This window comes from Moschus berezovskii, chromosome 2, assembly GCF_049115385.1.
Source record: "Moschus berezovskii isolate FMDL1 chromosome 2, NW_MosBer_1.0, whole genome shotgun sequence".
NCBI lineage: Eukaryota > Metazoa > Chordata > Mammalia > Artiodactyla > Moschidae > Moschus > Moschus berezovskii.
The window spans coordinates 65,822,566-65,844,851 of record NC_142461.1 but is presented as its reverse complement, the minus strand read 5'-3'; the positions used below and the strand labels follow the sequence as shown (position 1 = coordinate 65,844,851).

Genomic DNA, 22,286 nt, shown 5'->3' with positions numbered 1-22,286 from the left:
TTCTCTGGCATTTTAGAGTTTTAAACCAGCCATGAATATCATGGTTCAGGCCCTGGCCTTTGTTCTTATCCAGTTGACTAATGTAAGCCAACAGTTCTTATGTGTGGCTTCAACAGATATAACTCACAAAACCAAAAGCTCTTTAGGATCCTCAGTAATTCCTAAGGGGTATTAACCCCTAAAGGGTTCTGAGGCCAAAAAGTTTGAGAACTGCTGGTCCAAGCCATGCATGTGTCCCATCCCTCTGCCAGGAAAGGTGCAGAGGTGGACAAGCTCAAGTCACGTTGGGTCTGTGAGATGTGAGGACGGGCTTACTGGCTGTTTCTATATGAAGCTTTCTTGCAGTTAGCAAGAGAGGTCAGGCTGTCCCTCCTCCTGGACAAACAGGCCTGGGAGTCTGCTGCTGCCATCACCAATGGCACACACATGACAACAGGATCCCAGCCCTGGGATAAGTCACCAGGCTAGCAGGAAGAGAGATAGAAAAAACCCCGTCCTGAGTGGCTTTGGGGTACTGCTTCATTATAAGCGCCTGACACCCGTCCTCTACATCCTAGTTACATGAGCCATGTTAGATTATGAAGCCCCTTGGAAGTTTCTGTCACTTGCAGCCCACGCATCCTTCTGAACCTCCATCCTGACATCTATTATACATGTGACCCTTCTGAATTTTATGGACATTACAAATGTGATGCACATAAGCCTCCTGTCTTCACATAGGTCAGAGACAGAAATGGAAATCTACAAAAGCCTGGGCCCATCCACTGGCCCTTCAAGACCATGCGTAATCCCTATTAAATTATTCTACCTGGATCTGAAGACCTCACGTATCTTCCCTAATTGGATGATGAGCCCTGGGAGAGAAGGAACTCCATCCTCCACTACAGTCCCCAACCCAATCTCCTTCAGGAAGGACTCTGAATCGAATGGCCTCTTCAGGGGGGTCCACACGCCAGCATCTTCTCTCAAACCAGGCCTGCCTGCAGCTGGGTGCTCCTGCCTCCTGGAGCCTGAGTCTCCTCTGAGAAGGGACCTTTGTGAGCAGGTGCTGTGGCCCCTCACCCTTCCCAGCACTTCCAGGGCTCACTCTGCTCCTCCTGATGGGCTCAGGACTATTACTCACCCCATTTCCCAGATGGAGAAACTGAGGCACAGAGAGGTTACATCCTCCCCACCCCCACCAAGGCCACAGGGCAGGTTCAGACTCACCACTGGCCCAAGCAGTTAGCCCCAGTCACTGTGCTTTGGGTTTCATGCCAACCTGGCCCCGGCATCCCCACGGCACGTGGCAGTTCTCACTGTGCCACGGTCTTCAGGGCCATCCCCTCCAGGCTGGTGGGCCAGGACAGAGAGCTGGGAGGGTGTGGGGCTGAGAAGGGCAGTGCCGGGTCACCTGACCTAGCCCTGGGCCGGCTTCACTCTATCTCCCCAGGCACCTCCACCCCACAGGGAGGCGTGGCAGGCTTACCCGCTTCTCGTTGGAGGAGTCATTCACATTGAACCCACAGGCCAGGTCAGGTCTGGGGAAGGTTTCTGACCAGCCACCCTGTGTGCAGTTCCGGAACATGGAACCTGTGGGAACCAAGCATCCTGTGGTGAGCAGAGGGATGGACTGATGACCAGGTTTCTGGGTGCCCTTGCCCGCCTTAGTTGCAGGTGGAGGGAGCTTCCTTCTGTCACTTTGTCCCTTTCTCTGAACCACACAAGGCAGCTCCAGTTGCTCAGTTGACCCTTGAAGGCTTTGTAAGAGTCAGTCCAGAAAAGTGGTAGGAAAAGTGTGTGGGCAGACAGCCCTAGTGGGAATGCGCGTGTACACGCGAGAGACAGAGCTGTGGTTCTGGATCCCTTGACCTGCAAACCTGGTGGGCCCTGAACCGTTAGCCACTCCCAGCCTCTGAGCACTGTTCATCTCCCCCTGGGCCCCCTCTGCCTCACCCACACCCCACACCCTATACCCCCTGTGCCAGGCACCAGTCTCCACAACGAGGGAGGTGACTGACACAGGTCCCAGGCTCCAGGCCCAGCACAACTTCCAGGGTCACTGCCCAGCTACTGCTCAGCTATTCTCTGGGTGCCCCTCAGAAAATAATAAAACCTTCCTCTGGCAGGGCAATGCCTCCAATGATGAGAGAGGCCGTATGCAGTGCTTAAGAACAGCAGGTTACACACCCCAAAGCAAACAACACTGACCTCACACTAATGATCATGTGTTTATTCAATTATAAAACCTCATGCTCTGCTATAACAATACACAGTGATTGCTATGTGCCAGGCACTGCTCTAAGCATGTGAGAGGTATTAACTCATTCAATCCTAACAGGACTATGAGGTCGGCACTGTTACTTTTATAGTAAAATATATTGTAACATGAAAATACTACACCCATTTTATAACTAGGAGAACTGAGGAACACGGTGGTTAAAGAACTTGCTCAAGACCACACTCCAGTCAATGTAGAACATGGGATTTGAAGCCCAGGGCTCAGGCCTATATTCTTAGCCACAGGCTTTGTACTAATCCCTTTCTTACTCTGCTCTTACTGCTCCCAGGCCGTGAAAAGTGAAAGTCACTCAGTCTTTGCAACTGACTCTTTGCAACCCCATGGGCTGGAATTCTCCAGGACAAAATACTGGAGAGGGTAGCCTTTCCCTTCTCCAGGGGATCTTCCCAACCCAGGGATCAAACACAGGTCTCCTGCATTGCAGGCGGATTCTTTACCAACTGAGCTATCAGGGACAGCCATCTAATGGGTGAGTGCCCCAGAGAAATCTGCCTGGTGAGGACCTGGCCATGCCCATAATTAACTTTTTACAGGCTCCTGGTTCTACTCCTGCGCTAAGAAGTTCTATTTATTTATTTGGCCATGCAGCATGCAGGATCTTAGTTCCCTGATCAGGGATCAAACCCGTTCCTCCCGCACTGGGAGTGTGGAGTCTTAGCCATAGGACCACCAGTGAAGTCCCAGAAGTTCTACTTTATATATAACTTCACACCCTGCTCCCCAGTGTCTGAAAATCAGCAGAGCTAACACACATAACCTCCCAGGGAGCCTCCCTTCGGTGCTTCTCTGTACTATGAACCACAAGATCACTGCAGCCCTCTTTGTTTCTCAAGGCTGCAGTGTGTACCTCTCACATGAAAGTGACCGTGGCTCCCCTGCCTCCCCTCCCAGAGATTCCTAGGGGCTCTCTAGGACCTGCCTCCCCAGAGCCCTTGCTCATCAAACATCTGTAGGCTGGCTGGCTAGGAAAACAAATGAGGGAGAAGGAAGGGCCTACTCTAAACGTTTTCACAAGGGAAGAGGGAAGAGCTTACCCAGGAGGAGCTTTTTAGAACAAGAGGCCGAGACTGGGGTGAAGGAGCTGCCAAGCCAAGACAGAAGTCTGGGAAAGCCATACGGGGAGCTTCCCCGCCTGCAGTGACTGGCTCGGCTGCATCCTCCACTCTGGGCTGCCAAGGGGGTGCTGAGTTCCGGTCCCCAGGTCTGGCTGCTGTCGAGGTTGCAGGGGGCTGACTCCAGCTCTGTACAAAGGAGCCCTGCTGCTCCTTTTGCTCCAATCAGTATCCCGTCAGGGATCCCCAGCCACCCTAGCTGGGCCTTGTGTGTTTCTCTCTGACGGGCCCTATGGTCTAGACCACCGTCTCTCAGGGTTTAGGACCAAACAGATTCCACTCAGCTGGAGAAACATGGTGGCCGTTTCTAGAACTTGCCACTACGTTAACATGCTGATCCTCTGATGGAGGTTTTGCTGGCCTATCTCACAGACAAGAAAACCAAGGCCCATAATTGGGCAACAGAGCCCAGCCACAATGTGGCCCATCACTGTCCCACCCTCCTGCCTGCCCGCTCCCTGAGGTCCCAGAGGCAACTCTAGCAGGAGACCGTGGCCTTTGGGCTCTAGGCATGCCAGGTCTATGACGGCTCAGGAGACCTGGAGCACGGGTCGAGAACCAGCCAGATCTGAGTTTGAAACCCAGCACTGGCTCTTGGTTGCTGCGTGCCCTTAGGTGCATCACTTTTCTGTACCAAATGGGAATAATCACCTACACTGCAGGATGGGGCAGGAAACCCAGGCTGGTGCTGGACACAGAAAGGGAGCTATAGGGCTACTTCCCTTCTGCCTCTGGCCTTTCTAAATTAGGCCAGAAATGGTGGGGCCCGGAGTCTTGGAATTTAGGAGACGAGTGGAAGATTTCTGTTATTAAATCAAGCAAGCTAGGTTGTCAGAGAGGAAAGAATGGTGGTCAAAGGGCAGCTGGTTGGACAAGAAACTGAAATAAAAGCACACTTACTCCCTGGAATCCAGAAGTGGTTATCAGACAGTGTATCCCTGGAGGCTGGGCTGTCTGTCTGGACGCCTCTCCTCACCGACCCAGCAGGATTCCCACAACAACACTGTATGAGATGCAGGCCAGGTGCCCAGAGCAGTGAACAAGGCGGTGCCCTCTGCTGACACGGCTCTTACTAGAACCGCAGAGGAGACAAGGGGAGGGCTCCCATGGGCTTCCATCCACTCCCCCTGAGTTTAATTCCTAATATGTCAGGGGTTCTGACCCAGGTTCAGGTCAGTAAACACTTCAAGGGTCCCCAAAAGTACAGTCAGTATTTTTGTGCAAATGTGTGTTTGTGTGTGCATGTGCACGCAAGCAGTCCAGGGAAGAGCCAGGTCAAAGCTTTTATCTGACTCTCAAAAGCTTCATCAGGTGAGGGATCTCTGCTGCTGTAAGGCTCCCATCCCCCACCAAGACAGAAGGGAAAGAAAGCCAAGGCCTGACCCCACTCAGGAAGTGTGCTTTTAAAGAGGAAATACTGGAAGACCAGGGCCCTCTTAAGAATCAAAGGAATGCATCCTAGATGGAATATTCTAGGCTCCAGCACAGACACACAAGTATCTGGGTACAGAATCCAGCCTGTGGTTTCCCAGCCACACAGACACTCATTCTGCCTGTGCCCATGTAGTGGGTGCCCTGAGAAAGAGTTAGTTTATTTTACTTTATTTCTTCTTTCAAAAGGAATAATCTGGAGTACCAGCTTGTTCTCACTGGACACATTTTCCTTTCTTGGGGCGGGGAGCCCTGGAACCCTTGATTCACTATTGAGGAGCCTTTCTTCAGACTCCAGACCCAAGGTGGATTTATGGGGGGAGAGCAGGTAGAGGACAGATGGTTCTCGGTAACTTGAGGCTGGACTGGCCCTGACCTATGCTCCGGGGCTGGCCAATCCCCTGGGCCGCAGCTGGGTATGAGCACAGTAGGCCCCAGGCTGAGATTATCCCCGCCAATCCTCATCCCCTAACCATGCCCTGGATCCCTAGCATGGAACCCAGGGGGCAGCGCCTCTGTGAGACCGTGCAGGTGGGCGGATCCTGCAGCCCCACAGTGACACTGGGTGGCCGAGAGAAGAAACTGCAGCCCCTGTCTCTCCACCTCCCAGCTGTGAACCTGAAGCCAAGGCTAAACCCCTCTCAGACCTTGTTATTTTCACTCTTTAACTGGGCCAAGTGGAGAGAAAAGGTCCGTGGTTTGCAGGAGTTTTGTGACAACTAAAGTTTAAATCTGTAAAAATGCCTAGTACATGACAGGGTTTTGTCCAGCGTTAGTCCCTGTTAGTCCCTAAGTGTTCCCTGTCTGAGACAACTGCCTCACTTCCTCGTCTGAAATTAAGGAAATCCTTATAAACTGCAGCTTTGCTAGGCTGAGAGATCCCCCAGGAGACCAGAAGCTTCCAGAGAGGGCAGAGTTCATCAGCAGGGCCTAGTAGAGAGGGCACAGAGGAAGTGAGTGTCCTGGAAGGCCAGCCCAGGCTCAGTGGGAGCCAGACACGAGGGCTGAAGCAAGGGCCTGGGTGCTAAGGGGCCAGAAATGTGGAAGGAAGGAGGGGAGCCCCTCAATGGGAACACAGGGCAGAGAGGAGCAAGCCTGGCCTCCTTTACCCCTTCCCTGGTACTTGGCCCCCTGGCCCCTAGCTTGGCACCAACAACTCAGCCCACCCCACACAACCCCAAGCAAGGCTTCCAGTCATCAGCAAGGACCACTCCCATCCTTCAATTCACTCCCTGTCCCCAGAGAAGTCTTGGCCTCATGCCTCCAGGCCAAGGCCCCCCCCGAGGGCTACCCCACAGCTGCCCAGTTGGGCCCCTGGGCTGAGTTGTTACCATTCCTGCCCACGAGCATCCAGAGGAACCGCGGGCACGCCACTTCCACCGTCTGTCCCAGTGCAGAGGATGGCCAGCAGCTGGTGTTGTCCCACAGCCCCCGGCAGCCTGCCGAGAAGAGCAACAGCATCAGCCAGAGTCTCAACGTGGACACGGGCTCCCCCACCCCCATAGCCTAGCACATCCCCAGCACCTGTGCCTGGTGTTGCCCCCCACATCCCTCCCAAGGATAATCTGGTCTCAATGCAATGCAAAGCTGAACTTATGGTGAACAGCTAGTATATATCTGTCCTTATAGACACTGAATTTGAGGTTGTTTCCTCTTTGTTTTGTTTGGCTGCTAGGAAGCTCAGAGCCAGATCAGTGGCCCACTTCAGGTAACCGAAAGACTTTGACATGAAAAAATTATTGGGTGTCTGCAATGCAAAACTAGGCACTGTCTTAAGCACGGCCTTCTGGTTTACCTGATTCTGAGGTTCTCTGGCCTTTTATGTCTTTGAGCTATTTCACAACTCTATAAATTGTAGATAATTGATGGCCATGATAATGATTCCTGTCCAAAGGCATTTGGGATCCACATTTCTCTCACTTTCTTTGTATTTGCATGACTATCAATTATCTAGAATTTATACAAAATTGTTTTCAGCCAGTTTTGCATCTATTTGCCTTATATGTACAGTACTTTGAATTCTCCTGTGAACCGGTGGTTAATGTATTACTGGTTCTCTCATTACTTAAGTACAATGTTTGGCAGGTATACTCTGTTAAAAATTATCATTTAACATAACCAGCCACCAACTCTCCCACAGTAGATCCCAGGGGAAGAAAACCAGAGAAACTGCTCCTGTGACAGACTTCTGGGAGCCCATGCCACCGGGGAGGATATCACCCAGGAAGGTCTGGAGCACACTGGAAATAGAGGTGATACCATGAGGTTCGTAGTCACCTTGCATCCAGTTTGGGGAACACAAAGGAGACCACACCACCCCGGAGCCTACAACCTTCAGAAAGAACTCAAGATTCTTGAGTCCCAGAGACCTGGGTTCCAATCCTCCTCACCACACCTCACTGCCCAAGCCTTCAGCTCTTTTGGGGAAACAGATGGCTTCCTCCTGAGGTTGTCCAGAGGAAGAGATCATCTCCACGTGGAAAGCCTGGCACTCACTAGGTGCCAGGGAATGGCAGCTCCCTCCTGCCGTCCTCCCCAATCCTCTTCCTCACCAAGTCCTTTTCTGTTTCATCCTGGCATTGGTAGAGGGGTACCCAGCTGGGTCCTCTGAACTGCAGGGCAATTTTTAGCTCCAGGGGCTGGTGGATAGATGCAGTCTGAAGGGGTCCCTGGATTACTCAGCTGGCTAATTCCCAGTTTTTATAAAGAGAAAGAGTCTCTTTTCAGGCATGAATAAAGCCAGGCTCAAAGTTTCAGCATCCTCCTGAACACTTCTGTCACCTCCACGTGAAGTCCCTCTGGTGATCTGTCCCACTTTAGAGGTACTGATCCTGCAGTGGACATCTGTGTCACTGGGGAGGTTCTGATTCAGTCGTCCTGAGCCCCAGGAATCTGCAGGCTAAGACCTCCCTACAGGTGTTCTGTATGTGGTCATTAGGCTTTGCTTTGAGAATCTTCACACTGCATCCCTCCCTTCCCGCCGCAGAGGCCCCTTCCTCTGGGCTCACACCAGCCTTGGGCTCCGGGAGCCCATTCAAGATGATCGTGAGAGGCCAGGGGAGGTCACAGCTGGAGGGGGCAGGGATCCTCCTGGTACCTGGGTGCAGATGGCTCCCCACCCCGGGCAGTCGATATAAAGAGCAGGAACCAGTCTGATTCATGACCGCTGGAGGCCTGTGCCCACAAGGACTGGGCAAGGCACAGTCACTCAACAAGCGTCTAAGGAAGGGATGAGTGCCCAAGTCTCTGGCCCCTGTTCCCCTCCTTGTCACCCACTCCTTGTAAATGGGCTTTTGCCGTGGTGCCACACATGATTTCTGAATCCCACTTCCTCTGCTTGCCAGCTCTGCTTGATGCCAGTAGGAGTCGCCCTGTGCTTTACACACAGGAGATAATTCAACCCACAGCAGTGCTGCAAGGCACCCCACTCTGCCCTCATTTACAAATGAAGCAGTAAAGCAAGGAGGGGTGTACCTGGAGTCACCCAGCCAGGAAAGGAAGGGCTGGGAGATACCTGTCCAGCCAGGTTCCTGGGTGCCACCTCATGGGCTCTGCTCACCTGCTTGTCTCCAGAAGCACCAGCCCTAATTACTTAGGGAAAGATGCCTGGCTGGGCAAGGGGGGAGAGGACAGAGGAGGAGAATGCCACGGGAACTCAGATTGGGGCCTGATGGAGCTCCCACAGTGACAGTGGAAGCTTCCAGGGGGCCAAGGACCAGTGTCTGAGTTCTTTGAGGAAAGTGGGGCATAAGAACCCCCCTGGATGTTCCAGAGCCTTCACCCCAACTGTCAGAGTATACACTGAAAGAGGGCAGGCTGGACCTTCTTTCTTCTTGAACCTCCCCAGGGTACACAGGAAGGTTCTGCACTGTCTGGGCACTGGTCCTCCAGATTCCCACCATGGACGTGGCTCACCAGGCCCCTGAGTGACTCTCGCCTCCCCAGATGGCCTTGGGACAGTGACACAGTCCTGAGAGGCCCTGGACAGAGGGGCACAGTGTGCCTCCACTCTGGCACAGCACCTGGAGGCTGGAGGGTGAGGCCCACCCCACATCCTGACTCCTGCAGAAGCCCCGTTTACAAGCCGCCCTTCCTCCTAGAAGCACTGGGGGCGCTGCCCACTGCAGGAACACAAAGGAGCCTCTTCCTCACTTTGGGAGAAGTGGCTTCAGGACTGAGGCTGGTCAGGTCAGCCAGGGCACTGGCCTGAGTCCCTGAGGCTGGACAACCCAACCCACGTCCGGCTAGCCAGACAGATGGGAAGCGTGCCAGAGCATCTGGCAGGCTTCCTGAGCTGGGTCATGTCAGGTCTGGCCCACAGGGACAATGGCCTGGTGCTGGCAGAAAGCAAGGAAGGTGCAACTGGTAGGGGGTGAGAGCAAGAGGGACACAGGTCCCCCCACAGCTGGCTCATGCCACATCCTTCCTATTGGCCAAAGGGAAGAAAAGGCTGGGAAGGGGCTGTCCAGGCCGACTCGGTACAATGCAGAGGTCGAGTAGGGTCACTGCCCCAAAGCAGAGATGAGGAACCTAGGCCCCAAGAGGCAAAGTGACATACAGGGAGACAGCAGCACCGGTGGAGCCAGGATCCTACCTCCAGGCTGACCGTTGGTGGCAGCAGGCCTGGACACTAACTCCACACGGTACCGCTCATGTCCCGCGCCCTGTGACATGGCCATCCTCTCCCAGCCTCGGCCTCGCTGTCGGAACAGACCTGGCCCAGCGTGTGAGGAGCATGTCTCACTGCTAGACTCTGGTGGCTGGTACATGGTTGAACACTTTTAATTTTAATAGTTATATCTTTTTAAAAAAAATTAATATGCATTAAAAGGGTATACAACAAGTACATCATGGCCGTGATTTTGTAGTTACTGCTGTGTAGGATGAGGCTAAGTTGAAAAAAAAAGTCAGTTTAAAAAAGAGAGCCCTCATGCACTATTGGTGGGAATGTAAGTTGGTGCAGCCACTGGGGAAAACAGTGGAGATTCCTCAAAAAATTAAAATAGAGCCACCAAATGATCCAGCAATCTCACTACTGGACACACATCCGAAGGAAATGAAATCACTGTCTCAAGAGCTATCTGCAGCCCCATGTTCACTGCAGCATTATTGCCAGAGCCAAAGTATGGAAACAACCTTAGTGTCCATCAAAGGATGAATCGGATAAAGAAAATCATGATGAAATATCATTCAGCCTAAAATTTTTTTAATTTTTTAAAAAGGAAATCCTGCCATGTGTGAAAACACGGATGAACTTAGAAGACATTATGCTCAGTGTAAAAAGCTAGACACAGAAAGACAAATACTGTTATCATCTCACTGGTATGTGGAATCCAAAAAAGTTAACCTCATAGAAGCAGAGAATAGAACCAGTGGTTACCAGGGGCGGGTGTTGGGGGGAAGATGGAGAGGTTGGTCAAAGATTACAGAGTTGGAGTTATATATGATAGTGGTGGTTTAGTTGCTAAGTCATATCTGACTCCTGCAACCCCATGGACGGTAGACTACCAGGCTCTTCTATCCATGGAGTTCTCCAGGGAAGAATACTGGAGTGGGTTGCCATTTCCTTCTCCAGGGGATCTTCCTGACCCAGGGATTGAACTCGGGTTTCCTGAATTGTAGGCAGATTCTTTATTGACTCAGCCACCAGGGAAGCCATATATGATGAGTAAGTCTAAGATCTAATGTACACCATGATGAAAAAAAGTCAACCCATTGATATAAAGGGAAAAATACTATGGAGGCCACAGTAAAGATGGTGCATGGTGTAGGTGGGCTGGAAGGCTGGGGGAGCAGGGATGACTACTTGCAGGGACCCCCTTTGCCCTGCTCCAGGGTGTGAATGGAAGGCCTTGGACTCTACTCCCTACAGGCTCCTGCTCTGAGTGAGGGACAGCTGCACAGGTGGAGCACGAAAGAGAGGTGGCGTGGCGTCCTGGTCTGGCCTCCCCTGGGGCTCTGGCACAGTACTCAAGTCACCAGGTTGGGGGAGTTTTAGACCCAGAGCTGCAGAGTTCAGTGCCTGAGTCGGGGTTGAGGGGGACCCATGAGGTAAGAGATGGAGGAGTTTTGTCAGCAGATCTACTGTTACTGAGCCACTAGGGAGGGCAGGGCGGCTGTAAGGCAAGCAGGGCCCAGGGCATCCCCTGACCCTTTACCATCTCTGAGGTCACCTGTCAACACTGACCACCTTACTGGAGGGGATGGGAGGGAAGACTGGGGAAAGTTCAAGTAGGGAAACAAGAAAAGACACCATCAGGCCACTAATGCATGTGGGCAGCAGGGGGTGCCTGCCCAGTGCCCGCGGCAGAGTGTGGGGTCCTGGGCTGAGGTGAAGTGTGGTGGGGACAGAGTGAGCTCTGAACACACCACTTACATGTATGAGCCCCACCTTCCTCATCTATAAAATGGGCCTCATCCATAAAATAATGCCACCCAGAATTTTGGTGGGAAGTAAATGATGTGTGTGTGCAGTGGATCTTTTTTTCCTTCTGGTATTTTTTTCCCTTCTATCTCTCCTTCCTTCTCAGATTACTGGTTCACAGCCTCCGAGAAGGGCAGGAAAACTTACAATCTCCCTGACCTGTTTCCAAAGGGCCCCCAGGGCAGGAGGATAAAGAGAAATTCTAGTGCCATCATAATTCTTGAGAAAATCATAATTTTGATTTTCTTGATTGCAAGAAAATCTTGCAATCATAATTCTGAAAAAACAGAAACACAGCAAGACCTCTCAGACTAGGGAGACAAGAGTGATGTGATAAGTGGGGAACAGAAGGTTCCTGAAAGAGGCTCAAGGGCCCTGCTGCCCATTTGCCCCAGACAGTGGGAAAACCCAGCGGGGAAACGGCTATGGGGACACATCCAGACAAGCACAACCAACTGCCGGTTTCCTGGCCTCATCAAGCCCCCTCTGCCTTCCTCAGCCCACCCCAAGGGCACCGCAAGGAGGTCTCCTTGGCTGTGAGAATGACCGGACCTACAGTATTTAGGTCGGGAACGTGTTGCCCTGCCTGTGATAGCTGTACCACACACAGAGGGGGTCAGGGTAGGGTCAGAGGAACTGGAGGCACAGGTGGCAAAGGCATTAAAAAGCACAGAACAGGAGGCAGGCACAACAGAGAGTCTGGGGTGCTTCTCTCTAAACTGAGAAGCACAAGCTATTCCTTGGGATGAACTATCTTGGGGAGTAGTGAGCTCTCCACTACTGAAAGAATCCAAGCAGAGAGGGTCATGCAGTTAGGAGGCTGCACTGGATGAGATACAGACCCTCCGAGTGGGAGGCTGGGTGCCACTTCCCTGGGGCAGGTTGGTTCTTCTTCCTCCAAGAGGCTTGCCCAAGGCAAGTGCTTCTGAGCGTGTGAGCACTGATCCTGAGCCTCCTCCTCCCCTGACTGTACAAACTGCGCTGGCCCCACAGAGTCCTCCTCAACCACCCACAAGCCCTTCCTCCTCCAGCTGAAACGCATCCTTTCACGCTGTCTATCACTCTAATTAGACATTCACTGGCACCAACAGTCTCTCTCGTCCTCTATTTTTTTTTTCAAATGCAAATCTTCTCGGGGAGAGTGAGAATATCAGTCACTCACAGTTAAGTCTGGATCGCAAAATAAACAATCCTCAGGATTTGCAGTTAAAAGATATGGGCTGAGAGTCCTCTTTCAGCACTGGGTGACCCTGTGCCTCTAAACGTCTAAAGTGCTCCATAAACGTTAAGTTTCTTGTTTCTGAAAAATGAGCCAAGGTCAGCTGTGGCAAGGAAGGATAGGGAGAGGTGAGCTCTGGGTAGCGTGAGGGTTGTCCCAGGGTGTTTGACTGCCAGAGGACATCAGGGGCCAGGAGAATCCAGAAAAGGACTTGGACTGCTTGTTAGAGAAACTGCATTAAAGGCCAGCATGTGAGACACACTGATACGTGCCACTACACGGATGAACCTTGGAAACGTTAGTGGAAGGAGATAGACTCAAAGGTCCCGGATTGTGATTCCACTCGTACGAAATGAACAGTCAGTGAATGCACAGACAGGGAGTGGAGGTATGGTTGCCGGGGGTGGGGCCGAGGAAGGAGGGAGATGAGGAGCGATGGGTACAGGTTTTATTTTGGGGTGATGAGATGAGAATGCTCTGGGGCTATATAGAGGTGGTGGTTGCCCTGTGAATGCACCAAATGCTAATGAATTGTTCAATAAGATGGTTAATATTATGTGAATTTCACCTCAATAAAAAGGCACACTGACCCCCCAACCCCTTAGAAGGCAGCCCGTGTTCTTTGGGAGTGGGGAGCCCACTGGCAAAGAGAAGAGAAAAAGGGGATGGCGAGTCCCCACTCTGAAGGCAAGGGCAGGAAGACCCAGAGAGGATTGGGGTCTTGCCCAAGGTCAGTTCAGTTCAGTTCAGTTCAGTCGCTCAGTCGTGTCCGACTCTCCGCGACCCCATGAATCACAGCACGCCAGGCCTCCCTGTCCATCACCAACTCCCGGAGTACACTCAAACTCATGTCCACAGAGTCGGTGATGCCATCCAGCCATCTCATTCTCCGTCGTCCCCTTCTCCTCCTGCCCCCAACCTTTCCCAGCATCAGAGTCTTTTCCAGTGAATCAACTCGTCGCATGAGGTGGCCAAAGTATTGCAGTTTCAGCTTTAGCATCAGTCCCTCCAATGAACATCCAGGATTGATCTCCTTTAGAATGGACTGGTTGGATCTCCTTGCAGTACAAGGGACTCTCAAGAGTCTTCTCCAACACCACAGCTCAAAAGCATCGATTCTTCGGCGATCAGCTTTCTTCACAGTCCAACTCTCACATCCATACATGACCACGGGAAAAACCATTGCCTTGACTAGACGGACCTTGGCTGGCAAAGTAATGTCTCTGCTCTTTAATATATTATCAAGGTTGGTCATAACTTTCCTTCCAAGGAGCAAGCGTCTTTTAATTTCATGGCTGCAATCAGCATCTACAGCCCCTAAGTGACAGAGCGGTGCACCTGCCCAGGTCTGTCTGACCACTAAGCCCACACCTTTCCTGCCACTCTGTCTCTGGAACATTCCTCCCTAGGGTGAGGCAGAGCCCTTCTACCAGCCAGCTCTGAGGGGGTATCAGCTTCTGAAAACAGAGTAATAAATAGCCCAGTAGGGCAGGCCATGCAGCTATTAGGGTGACCCTGAAATGCTCCCAGGAAATGCTGGGAAGGCCTTGGTCACCTAGCCCAGAATAGCTGAAGAGTTAATTTTTTATCTGTGATAAGTGTGCTGAGTTTGGTGACAGCTTGGTGAGTGGCATTTCCTGTGCCTCTCTTAGCATTCAAATATTAACCTCCTCCCCAGGGAAGACCAGGCAGCTTAACCATTAACCCTGTACCCCCAACAGAGAGTCTGCCAGCCCCTCCTGGCCTTGGGCACCAGACAGATCCTTCCTGGGGATGGGAGGGCCTTCAGGAGTCATGCTCCTGAGCGGAGTTATGGGGTTGGACCCACATCCAGGCAGCCTCAGCCCAGCCCCTCCACCCACCAGGTTCTGATGGGGATGCCGGGGCTGAGCCTGCCCAAGGACTCCATGGCTTTGCTGTTTCTCCTGTTTTCTTTCTTTGAGGGAATCTTCCCCTGCAGCCACCACATCCGTTCTAAATTCCACGATGGCTTTTCTGGCTCAGCTTTCTCAACCTCTGAGCAGAAAAGGCCTGAAGACTTTCCCAGGAGGCTGGGTCCTCACACATCTTCTGCCTCAGGGGCTTTTAAACCAGGTTTTCAGAGCAACAGACACTTTTTCCTAAATAAAAGTTGCAGAAGGCCAAAATGCAAAAGAGATCAAAGAGGTCTGAGCCTTTGTGCTAGGGTGGGGTCAACCTGGGCCCCTTCGCTCACTGGCCTGGCAGGACATAGTGGCAAACACTGCAAGTAAAGGGTGGCCTCACTGCACAGGGAGAGCAAGGTCTCCCCAAGAGTTCACAGCAGAACCCGGCAGGAGTCCCTAATGAGCCCTCTCAGCCCTGGATGCACAAGTAGGACTCTGGGGACAGAAGACAGTCAGACCTGCTGCAAGTCAGTCAACCTGGGCGTATTCACAGCCTCCCCGGTCCTACAATCTGAGGTCAGAGCCCACAGGGTGATGGGCCAGGTCAGGCTCTGGGAAGCACTTGCCATGGGCAACATGACCACACCACTCACCTCGGCTGGTCTGTGATGAGCTGAGCAAACTGGGAGCATCCACATCCTCTACCACAAAGGCTCTGCCTCATCTCCCTCTGTCTCCTTCAGGTCTCCTCTCTCTACTCTCAGTCAAGGGTCTGCACTCATTAACTCTGTAAGTCAGTCAACAAACACACACCAAGTGCTCGGTCTTAGAGGGAAGTGACACAGTCTGTCCCAGTCCAGCAAACACATCTCCACGATGCAGTGCAGATGTGCCAGGAGGGAAGGAAATGTTGGGGGTGGAGGTGGGGTGGTCCTGCAGAAGTCAGGGTGACCAACTATGCCAGCAGAAATCACTTCCTGGAGGAGTGGTTGACAGGACTGGAGAAGAGGAAATGGAACCAAAGCAGAGGGATCAGTATGTGCAAAGGCCAAGAAGCATGAGAGAACGGACACAGTCAGAAACTTGTAAGCAATTTGGTTGAGCCAAGTGGAAACATTTGGAGTGGATGCATTAACAAGGGCCAAATCAGGAGCTGAACCTCATCCTGGAGCCCTCGGGAACAATGGAACATTTAAGCACTTCAGATGCTAATTTTTAAAATAACCATCTATAACTTCTTGATGTGAGCTGAAGTTTACCATCATCTCTCCCAGGGGCCTGACATTCAGGGCTTTATCCCTAAGGCCTGAATACAAGTCCCACACTCTGTCACTGGAATTTTAGACATTTTCCTTGGGAACATGAGGGCAGCTGCTGTTCCTGGGGTGGCAGGGGATGCCCAGGAATTCAGGAGGCTGTGACTCAATGGTGGGCCCACTCTGAGCCATAAGGTCCCAGTTTGGTTCCTCTGAAGCACCTTCCACAGCCAGCATATGGGAAGGAAGTTCTCATCCTGCCCATCCCTCATGCAGAGGCTAGTAACCTGGCCAGAGCACATCACAGCATCCACACTGCTTGGCCTCTGCTTCCCATGGCACCATCTTCCTCCTGTCTCTGGCTGCACCTGGAGGGTAAGTGCAGAGATCTCAAGGCCACTCCTCCTACAACCTCAGTCTAGTTGCCACCCAAACAAAAGTGTTCCCCAGCCCAATCCTCCTCTGAAGTCTCCATTATGTGTGTCTTGATCTGAACTCATGCTTTTCATCTATCCCCACCCAAAATACTCTCCCCTCCTCCAGAAGTGCTGCAGTCACCTTACCACCTGGAGGTGCATGTCACACACTGAGCAGAAAGAGAGGAGGAATATGGGATCTGATGACACCCAGGAACTTTGCACGAGCTCTGGATCTTTCGTGATGTGTGAAAAAGCAACCCCTATATGATGAAGCTTGCATATCAAGTCTCTGCCACGTGTACAAAAACATATTCCGGGCCATAAGAGAGGAGTCTACGTGCCATCAGTCTTACCATTTTCATCTCAAAACAAGAAGTGTTAAATATTTTTGAATGAATGCTTTTAATTTCACACCAATTCCATAAAACAGATGTGGAGATTGAAGTCCAGAGACATTAAGGACTTGTTCAAGATCACACTATCTAATTTAAAAGCCTGGGCCTCTCCTTTCCCCTCTCCTCACCTCCACTCCTCTTCCTTTTTCTTTCCATTTAAAAATTGAAATGAAATTCACATACAGAGATGGGATTGCCTCCACCTTACAGCCACCATCACAACTAGACTAGAGGTCAAACAGTTGTCTTCCCTGGAGCAAGGAAGCAGACAGGAAGGAAGAAGAGAAGAGAGCCTCGCAGACACAGCTAAGAGGACAAGGAGGCAGCCACACAGCAGGAACAGCAGCTCGGGTGGTGGCTGCGTTCCTGGGAATGTGTGGGGAGGAGTGGGAAAGGAGTCACGGGCCTGGCCATGGGGGACAACAAGAAAGTAGATAACCAACAGCTCAACAATTTCGTGAACAAAGGCCATGACTTGGAGAGAAGAGTACTGCAAAAGAATATGCCTGGTGATAAGTTAGATAAAAAGGATCATTTTCCAGAAACATTCAAACTACCAAGATGGAGGCAGGAGCAAACAAAAATTAGAACAGACCTCTAACTAGTCAGGAGATTTAATCTGTAACAAAAAATCTCCCAACAAAGGAAAGGCCAGATGGCCACACTCATATAGTCTACCAAACATTTAAAGAATAATTAACACCAAGCCTCATCAAACACTCCCAAAATACTGTAAAGGAGGAAACACTTGTAAAATCATTCTATGAGACCAGCATTATCCGATACCAAACACACATAAACACTCTACAAGAAAAGAAAACTACAGAACAATATCCCTGATGAAAAATGATATAAAAATTATCAACAAAATACTAGCAACTGAACTGAACAGCACACTAAAAGAATGATACACGATAACCAAGTGGGATCTATCTTTGGAATGCAAGGATGGTTAAACATGTGAAGATTGCTTTGTGTGATGCACCACACTAACAGAAGAACAAAAAACACATTATCATCTCAACCGGTGCAGATAAAGTATTTGACAAGAATCAACATCCTTTCATGATACAAACACTTAAACTAGAAATAGGAGGAAACTATCTCAATAAAATAAAGGTCATATATGTAAAGGCCACTGTGAACATCATATTCAGTGATGAAGCCTGAAAGCTTTTCCTGTAAGATTAGGAATGAGACAAGGATGCCCACTTTTGCCACTTATATTCAGCGTAGTACTGGAAGCCCTGTACTGTGCTGTGCTTAATTGTTCAGTCGTGTCCGACTCTTTGCAACCCCATGGACTGTGGCCTGCCAGGATCCTCTGTCCATGGAGATTCTCCAGGCAAGAATACTGGAGTGGGTTGCCATGCCCTCCTCCAGGAGATCTTCCAAACCCAGGGATTGAACCCAGGTCTCCCGCATTGCAGTTGGATTCTTTGCCATCTGAGCCACCAGGGAAGGCCAAGAATCTGGACTGGGAAGTCTATCCCTTCTCCAAGGTATCTTCCCGAACCCAGGAATCGAACCAGGGTCTCCTGTATTGCAGGCGGATTCCTTACCAGCTAAGCTACCCGGCAAGCCTACTGGCAGCCCTGCTGCTGCTGCTGCTGCTGCTGCTGCTAAGTCGCTTCAGTTGTGTCCGACTCTGTGCGACCCCATAGACGACAGCCCACCAGGCTCCGCCGTCCCTGGGATTCTCCAGGCAAGAACACTGGAGTGGGTTGCCATTTCCTTCTCCAATGCATGAAAGTGAAAAGTGAAAGTGAAGTCGCTCAGTCGTGTCCAACTCTTAGCGACCCCATGGACTGCAGCCTACCTGGCTCCTCCATCCATGGGATTTTCCAGGCAAGAGTACTGGAGTGGGGTGCCATTGCTTTCTCCGACTGGAAGCCCTAGTCTACAGCAATTAGGCAAGAAAAATAAATAAAAGGTGTCTAAATTGGAGGAAAGACGTAAAATTATCTGTTTTTAGACAATGTGATCTTACATGTAGAAAACCCTAATGATTTCTGAAGTGGATTCAGCAAAGTGACAGGGCAGATATAAAATCAATACACAAACATTACTAATTATTAGAGAACTGCAAATCAAAACTATAATGAGGCATCATCTCACACCAGTCAGAATGGCCATCATCAAAAAATCTACAAACAATAAATGCTGGAGAGGGTGTGAGGCAAAGGGGACCGTCCTACACTGTTAGTAGGAATATAAACTGATATAGCCATTATGGAGAACAGTACGGAGAGTCCTTAAAAAACAAGGAAAAAATCTACCATATGATCCAGCAAACCCACTACTGGGCATATACCCTGAGAAAACCACAATTCTGAAACACACATGTACCCCAGTGTTTACTGCAGCACTATTTAAAATAGCCAAGACATGGAAGCAACCTAGATGTCCATCAACAGATGAATGGATAAAGAAGATGTGGTACATATATATAGTGGAATATTACTCAGCCATAAAAAGAATGAATTTAAGTCAGTTCTAATGAGGTGGGTGAACCTAGAGCCTGTTATATAGAATAAAGTAAGTCAGAAAGAGAAAACAAATATTGTATATTAATACACACATATGGAGTCTAGAAAAATGGTACTGATGAACCTATCTGCAGGGAAGGAATGGAGATGCAGCTGTAGAGAATGAACTTGCGGACATAGTGGGGGAAGGAGAGAGGGGGATGAATGCAGAAACTAGCAGCAACATTTGTACACTATCATGCGTGAAATGGATAACTGGTGAGAAGTTCCTGTATAACACAGAGTCCAGTCCAGTGCTCTGTGATGATCTAGAGAGGCAGGGTGGGGTTGGGAGGCTCATGAGAGAGGGGATATGTGTGTAGTCATAGCTGATTGAGTTATTGTGCAGTGGAAACAAACACAAGATTGTAAAAATTTTTTAAAAAATCAACACACAAAAATTAGTTGCATTCCTATACACTAATGAGAAACAACCTACAAAGGAAATTAAGAAACAAATTCATTTATAATAGCATTAAAAAGAATAAAATACTTAGGAATAAACCTAATCAATAAGATGAAAGACCTACACCCTGAAAACTACTAAATGTTGCTGAAAGAAATTAAAAACACAAATGGAAAGACATTCTGTGTTCACGGATTGGATGACTTAATATCTTTAAGATGTCAATACTACCCAAAGTGATCTACAGATTTAATGCAATCTGTATTAAAATTCCAATGACAAGGAGTTCCCTGGTGGCCCAGTGGTAAGGACCCAGCGCTTTCACTTCAGGGACCCAGGTTCAATCCCTGGTCAGGGAACTGAGATCCTACAAGCCACATGGCATGGCCATTTAAAAAAATCCAAATGACAGAAATATTTTAATATTTATTTATTTAGAATTTATTTAATATTATCAGTCTTCCCTGGTGGCTCAGACAGTAAAGAATCTGCCTGCAATGCAGGAGTCTGGGTTCCATCCCTGCATTGGGATAATCCCCTGGAGAAGGGAATGGCTACCCACTCTAGTATTCTTGCCTGGAGAACTCCATGGACAGAGGAGCCTTGTGGGCTACAGTCCATGAGGTTGCAAAGAACTGGACATGACTGAGTGACTAACACTTTCCTTTCATTTTCAGAAATAGAAATATTCATCCTAAAATTCCTAATGGAATATCCAAGGATCTTGGAATAGTTAAACCCATCTTGAGAAACAACAAAGTTGAGGATCTCTTAATTCCTGATTTCAAAACCTATTTGAAAGCTACAGTAATCAAAACAGTGTGGTACTAGCATAAAGACAGACATATAGACCAATGGAATAGGACAAACATTCCCCAGATAAACCTTCACATGTTTGGTCAAGTGAATTTTTTTACCAAGATGCCAAGACCATTCAATGAGAAAAAGACCATCCTTCCACAAATGGTGCTGGGAAAACTGAATGTCCACATGCAAAAGAACGATTACCTTATATCATTTAACAATTAATTCAAAACGGACCATAACCTAAATGTAAGAGCTAAAATTTTAAAATTCTTAGGAGAAAGTTCTATGAGATTGGATTTGGCAATGCTTTCTTGGATATGATACCAAAAGATCTGATAACAAAAGTAAAATTAGATAGATTATAATAAGTCAAACTTTAAAACTTTTGTGCATCAAAGGATATAATCAAGAGAATGAAAAGGTAAACTATAGAATGACAGAAATTATTTTCAAATCATATACTGATAAGGGGCTAATATGCAGAATATATAAAGAACCTCTGTAAGTCAATGATTAAAAACTAAACAACCTTACTTAAACATGGTCAAAGGACTTGAAAGAACATTTCTTTAAATAAGACATACAAATAGCCAAGAAACACAGGAAAACATGCTCAACATCACTAATTATCATGTAAATGAAGATCAAAACCACAATGAGATACCATAAGGCAATTACAAAAAGACAGAAACTGTATGATTCCAGTTACTTGAAGTACCTAGAACCATTTCATTCATAGAAATATAAAGTAGAATGATGGTTCCCAGTGGATAATGGAAGAGGGAAAAGCAGTTGCTGTTTAATGTGTACAGAGCTCCAGTTCTGCAATATAAAAGGTTTTTAGAAATTGGGTGCTCAATAATATGAACTTAACGGCAACCCACTCCAGTGTTCTTGCCTGGAGAATCCCAGGGACGGGGGAGCCTGGTGGGCTGCCATCTATGGGGTCGCACAGAGTCAGACACGACAGAAGCGACTTAGCAGCAGCAGCAGCAACACAACTGCACATTGAGAAATGGTTAAGATGATGAAATTTATATATTTTTTTAGATTACATTTCTTTAAAGTAAACATACAGATGGCCAACAGCCACATGAAAAGATGCTCAGCATCACTAATCATCAGGTAAATGCAAATCAAAACCACAATGAGATGTAACCTCACACCTCTCAGAATGACTATTATCAAAAAGACAAGAAATAACAAGTGTTGACAAAGATGTAGAGAAAAGGGAACCCTCATGCACTGTTAGTGGGAATGTAGATTGGTACAGCCACTCTGGAAAAACCATGGAGAGTCCTCAAAAAGTTAAAAATATAATTATCATGTGATCCAGTAATTCCACTCCTGGTATTTATCCAAAGAAAACAAAAACACTAATTAGAAAAGACAGATTTATTGCAGAATTATTTACAATAGTCAGGATATGGAAGCAACCCAAGTACCCGTCAGTAGACGAATGGATAAAGAAGATGTGGCATATATACACAATGGAATATTACTCAGCCATAAAAAAGGATGAAATCTTAACAGTTGTGGCAACATGCATGGACCTAGAGGGTATTATGAGAAGTGAAATAAGTCAGATAAATACTGTATGGCTTCACTTATATGTGAAATCTCTAAAACAAAAGAAATGAACAAACAAAACTAAACAGAAACAGAGTTACAGAGAACAAACAGGTAGTTGCAGAGGGAAGTTGGGTGGAGGAAGAAAGAAACAGATGAGGGACATTAAGAGATACAAATGTTCCAGTTGCAAAATATTTGAACTACAGGTATGAAATACAGAGAGGAGAATATAGTTAATAACTATGTAGTATCTTTGTATGGTCACATATCATAAGTAGATTCATCAGTGGTGATCATTCTGAAATGTATAGAATATTAAATTACTAATTGTGTAACAGAACTTAAATAGTTTTATAGGTCAATTATATGTCAAAAACAAATTCATAGAAAAAGAGATCAGATTTGTGGTTACCAGAGGCGGGGTTAGGGGGAACTGGATGAAAGTAGTCAAAAGGTACAAACTTCCAGGTATAAGTACTAGGGATGCAATGTATACCATGATAAAGACAATTAACACTGCTATATGATATGTATGAAAGTTGTTAAGAGAATAATCCTAAGAGTTCGTATC

The 22,286-nt window shown here is 48.6% G+C and overlaps 1 protein-coding gene across 1 annotated transcript in view; it reads right to left on the bottom strand.

The window, feature by feature from the left end:
- SCTR (secretin receptor) overlaps positions 1-22,286 on the bottom strand; it is a 70,903-nt gene that overhangs the window by 31,952 nt on the left and 16,665 nt on the right. The window contains exons 3-4 of the mRNA XM_055397833.2: positions 6,156-6,263; positions 1,469-1,572 (exon numbers count right to left, since the gene is read on the bottom strand). Coding sequence (XP_055253808.2) covers positions 1,469-1,572; positions 6,156-6,263 — 212 coding nt within the window. The remainder of the gene's footprint in view (positions 1-1,468; positions 1,573-6,155; positions 6,264-22,286) is intronic.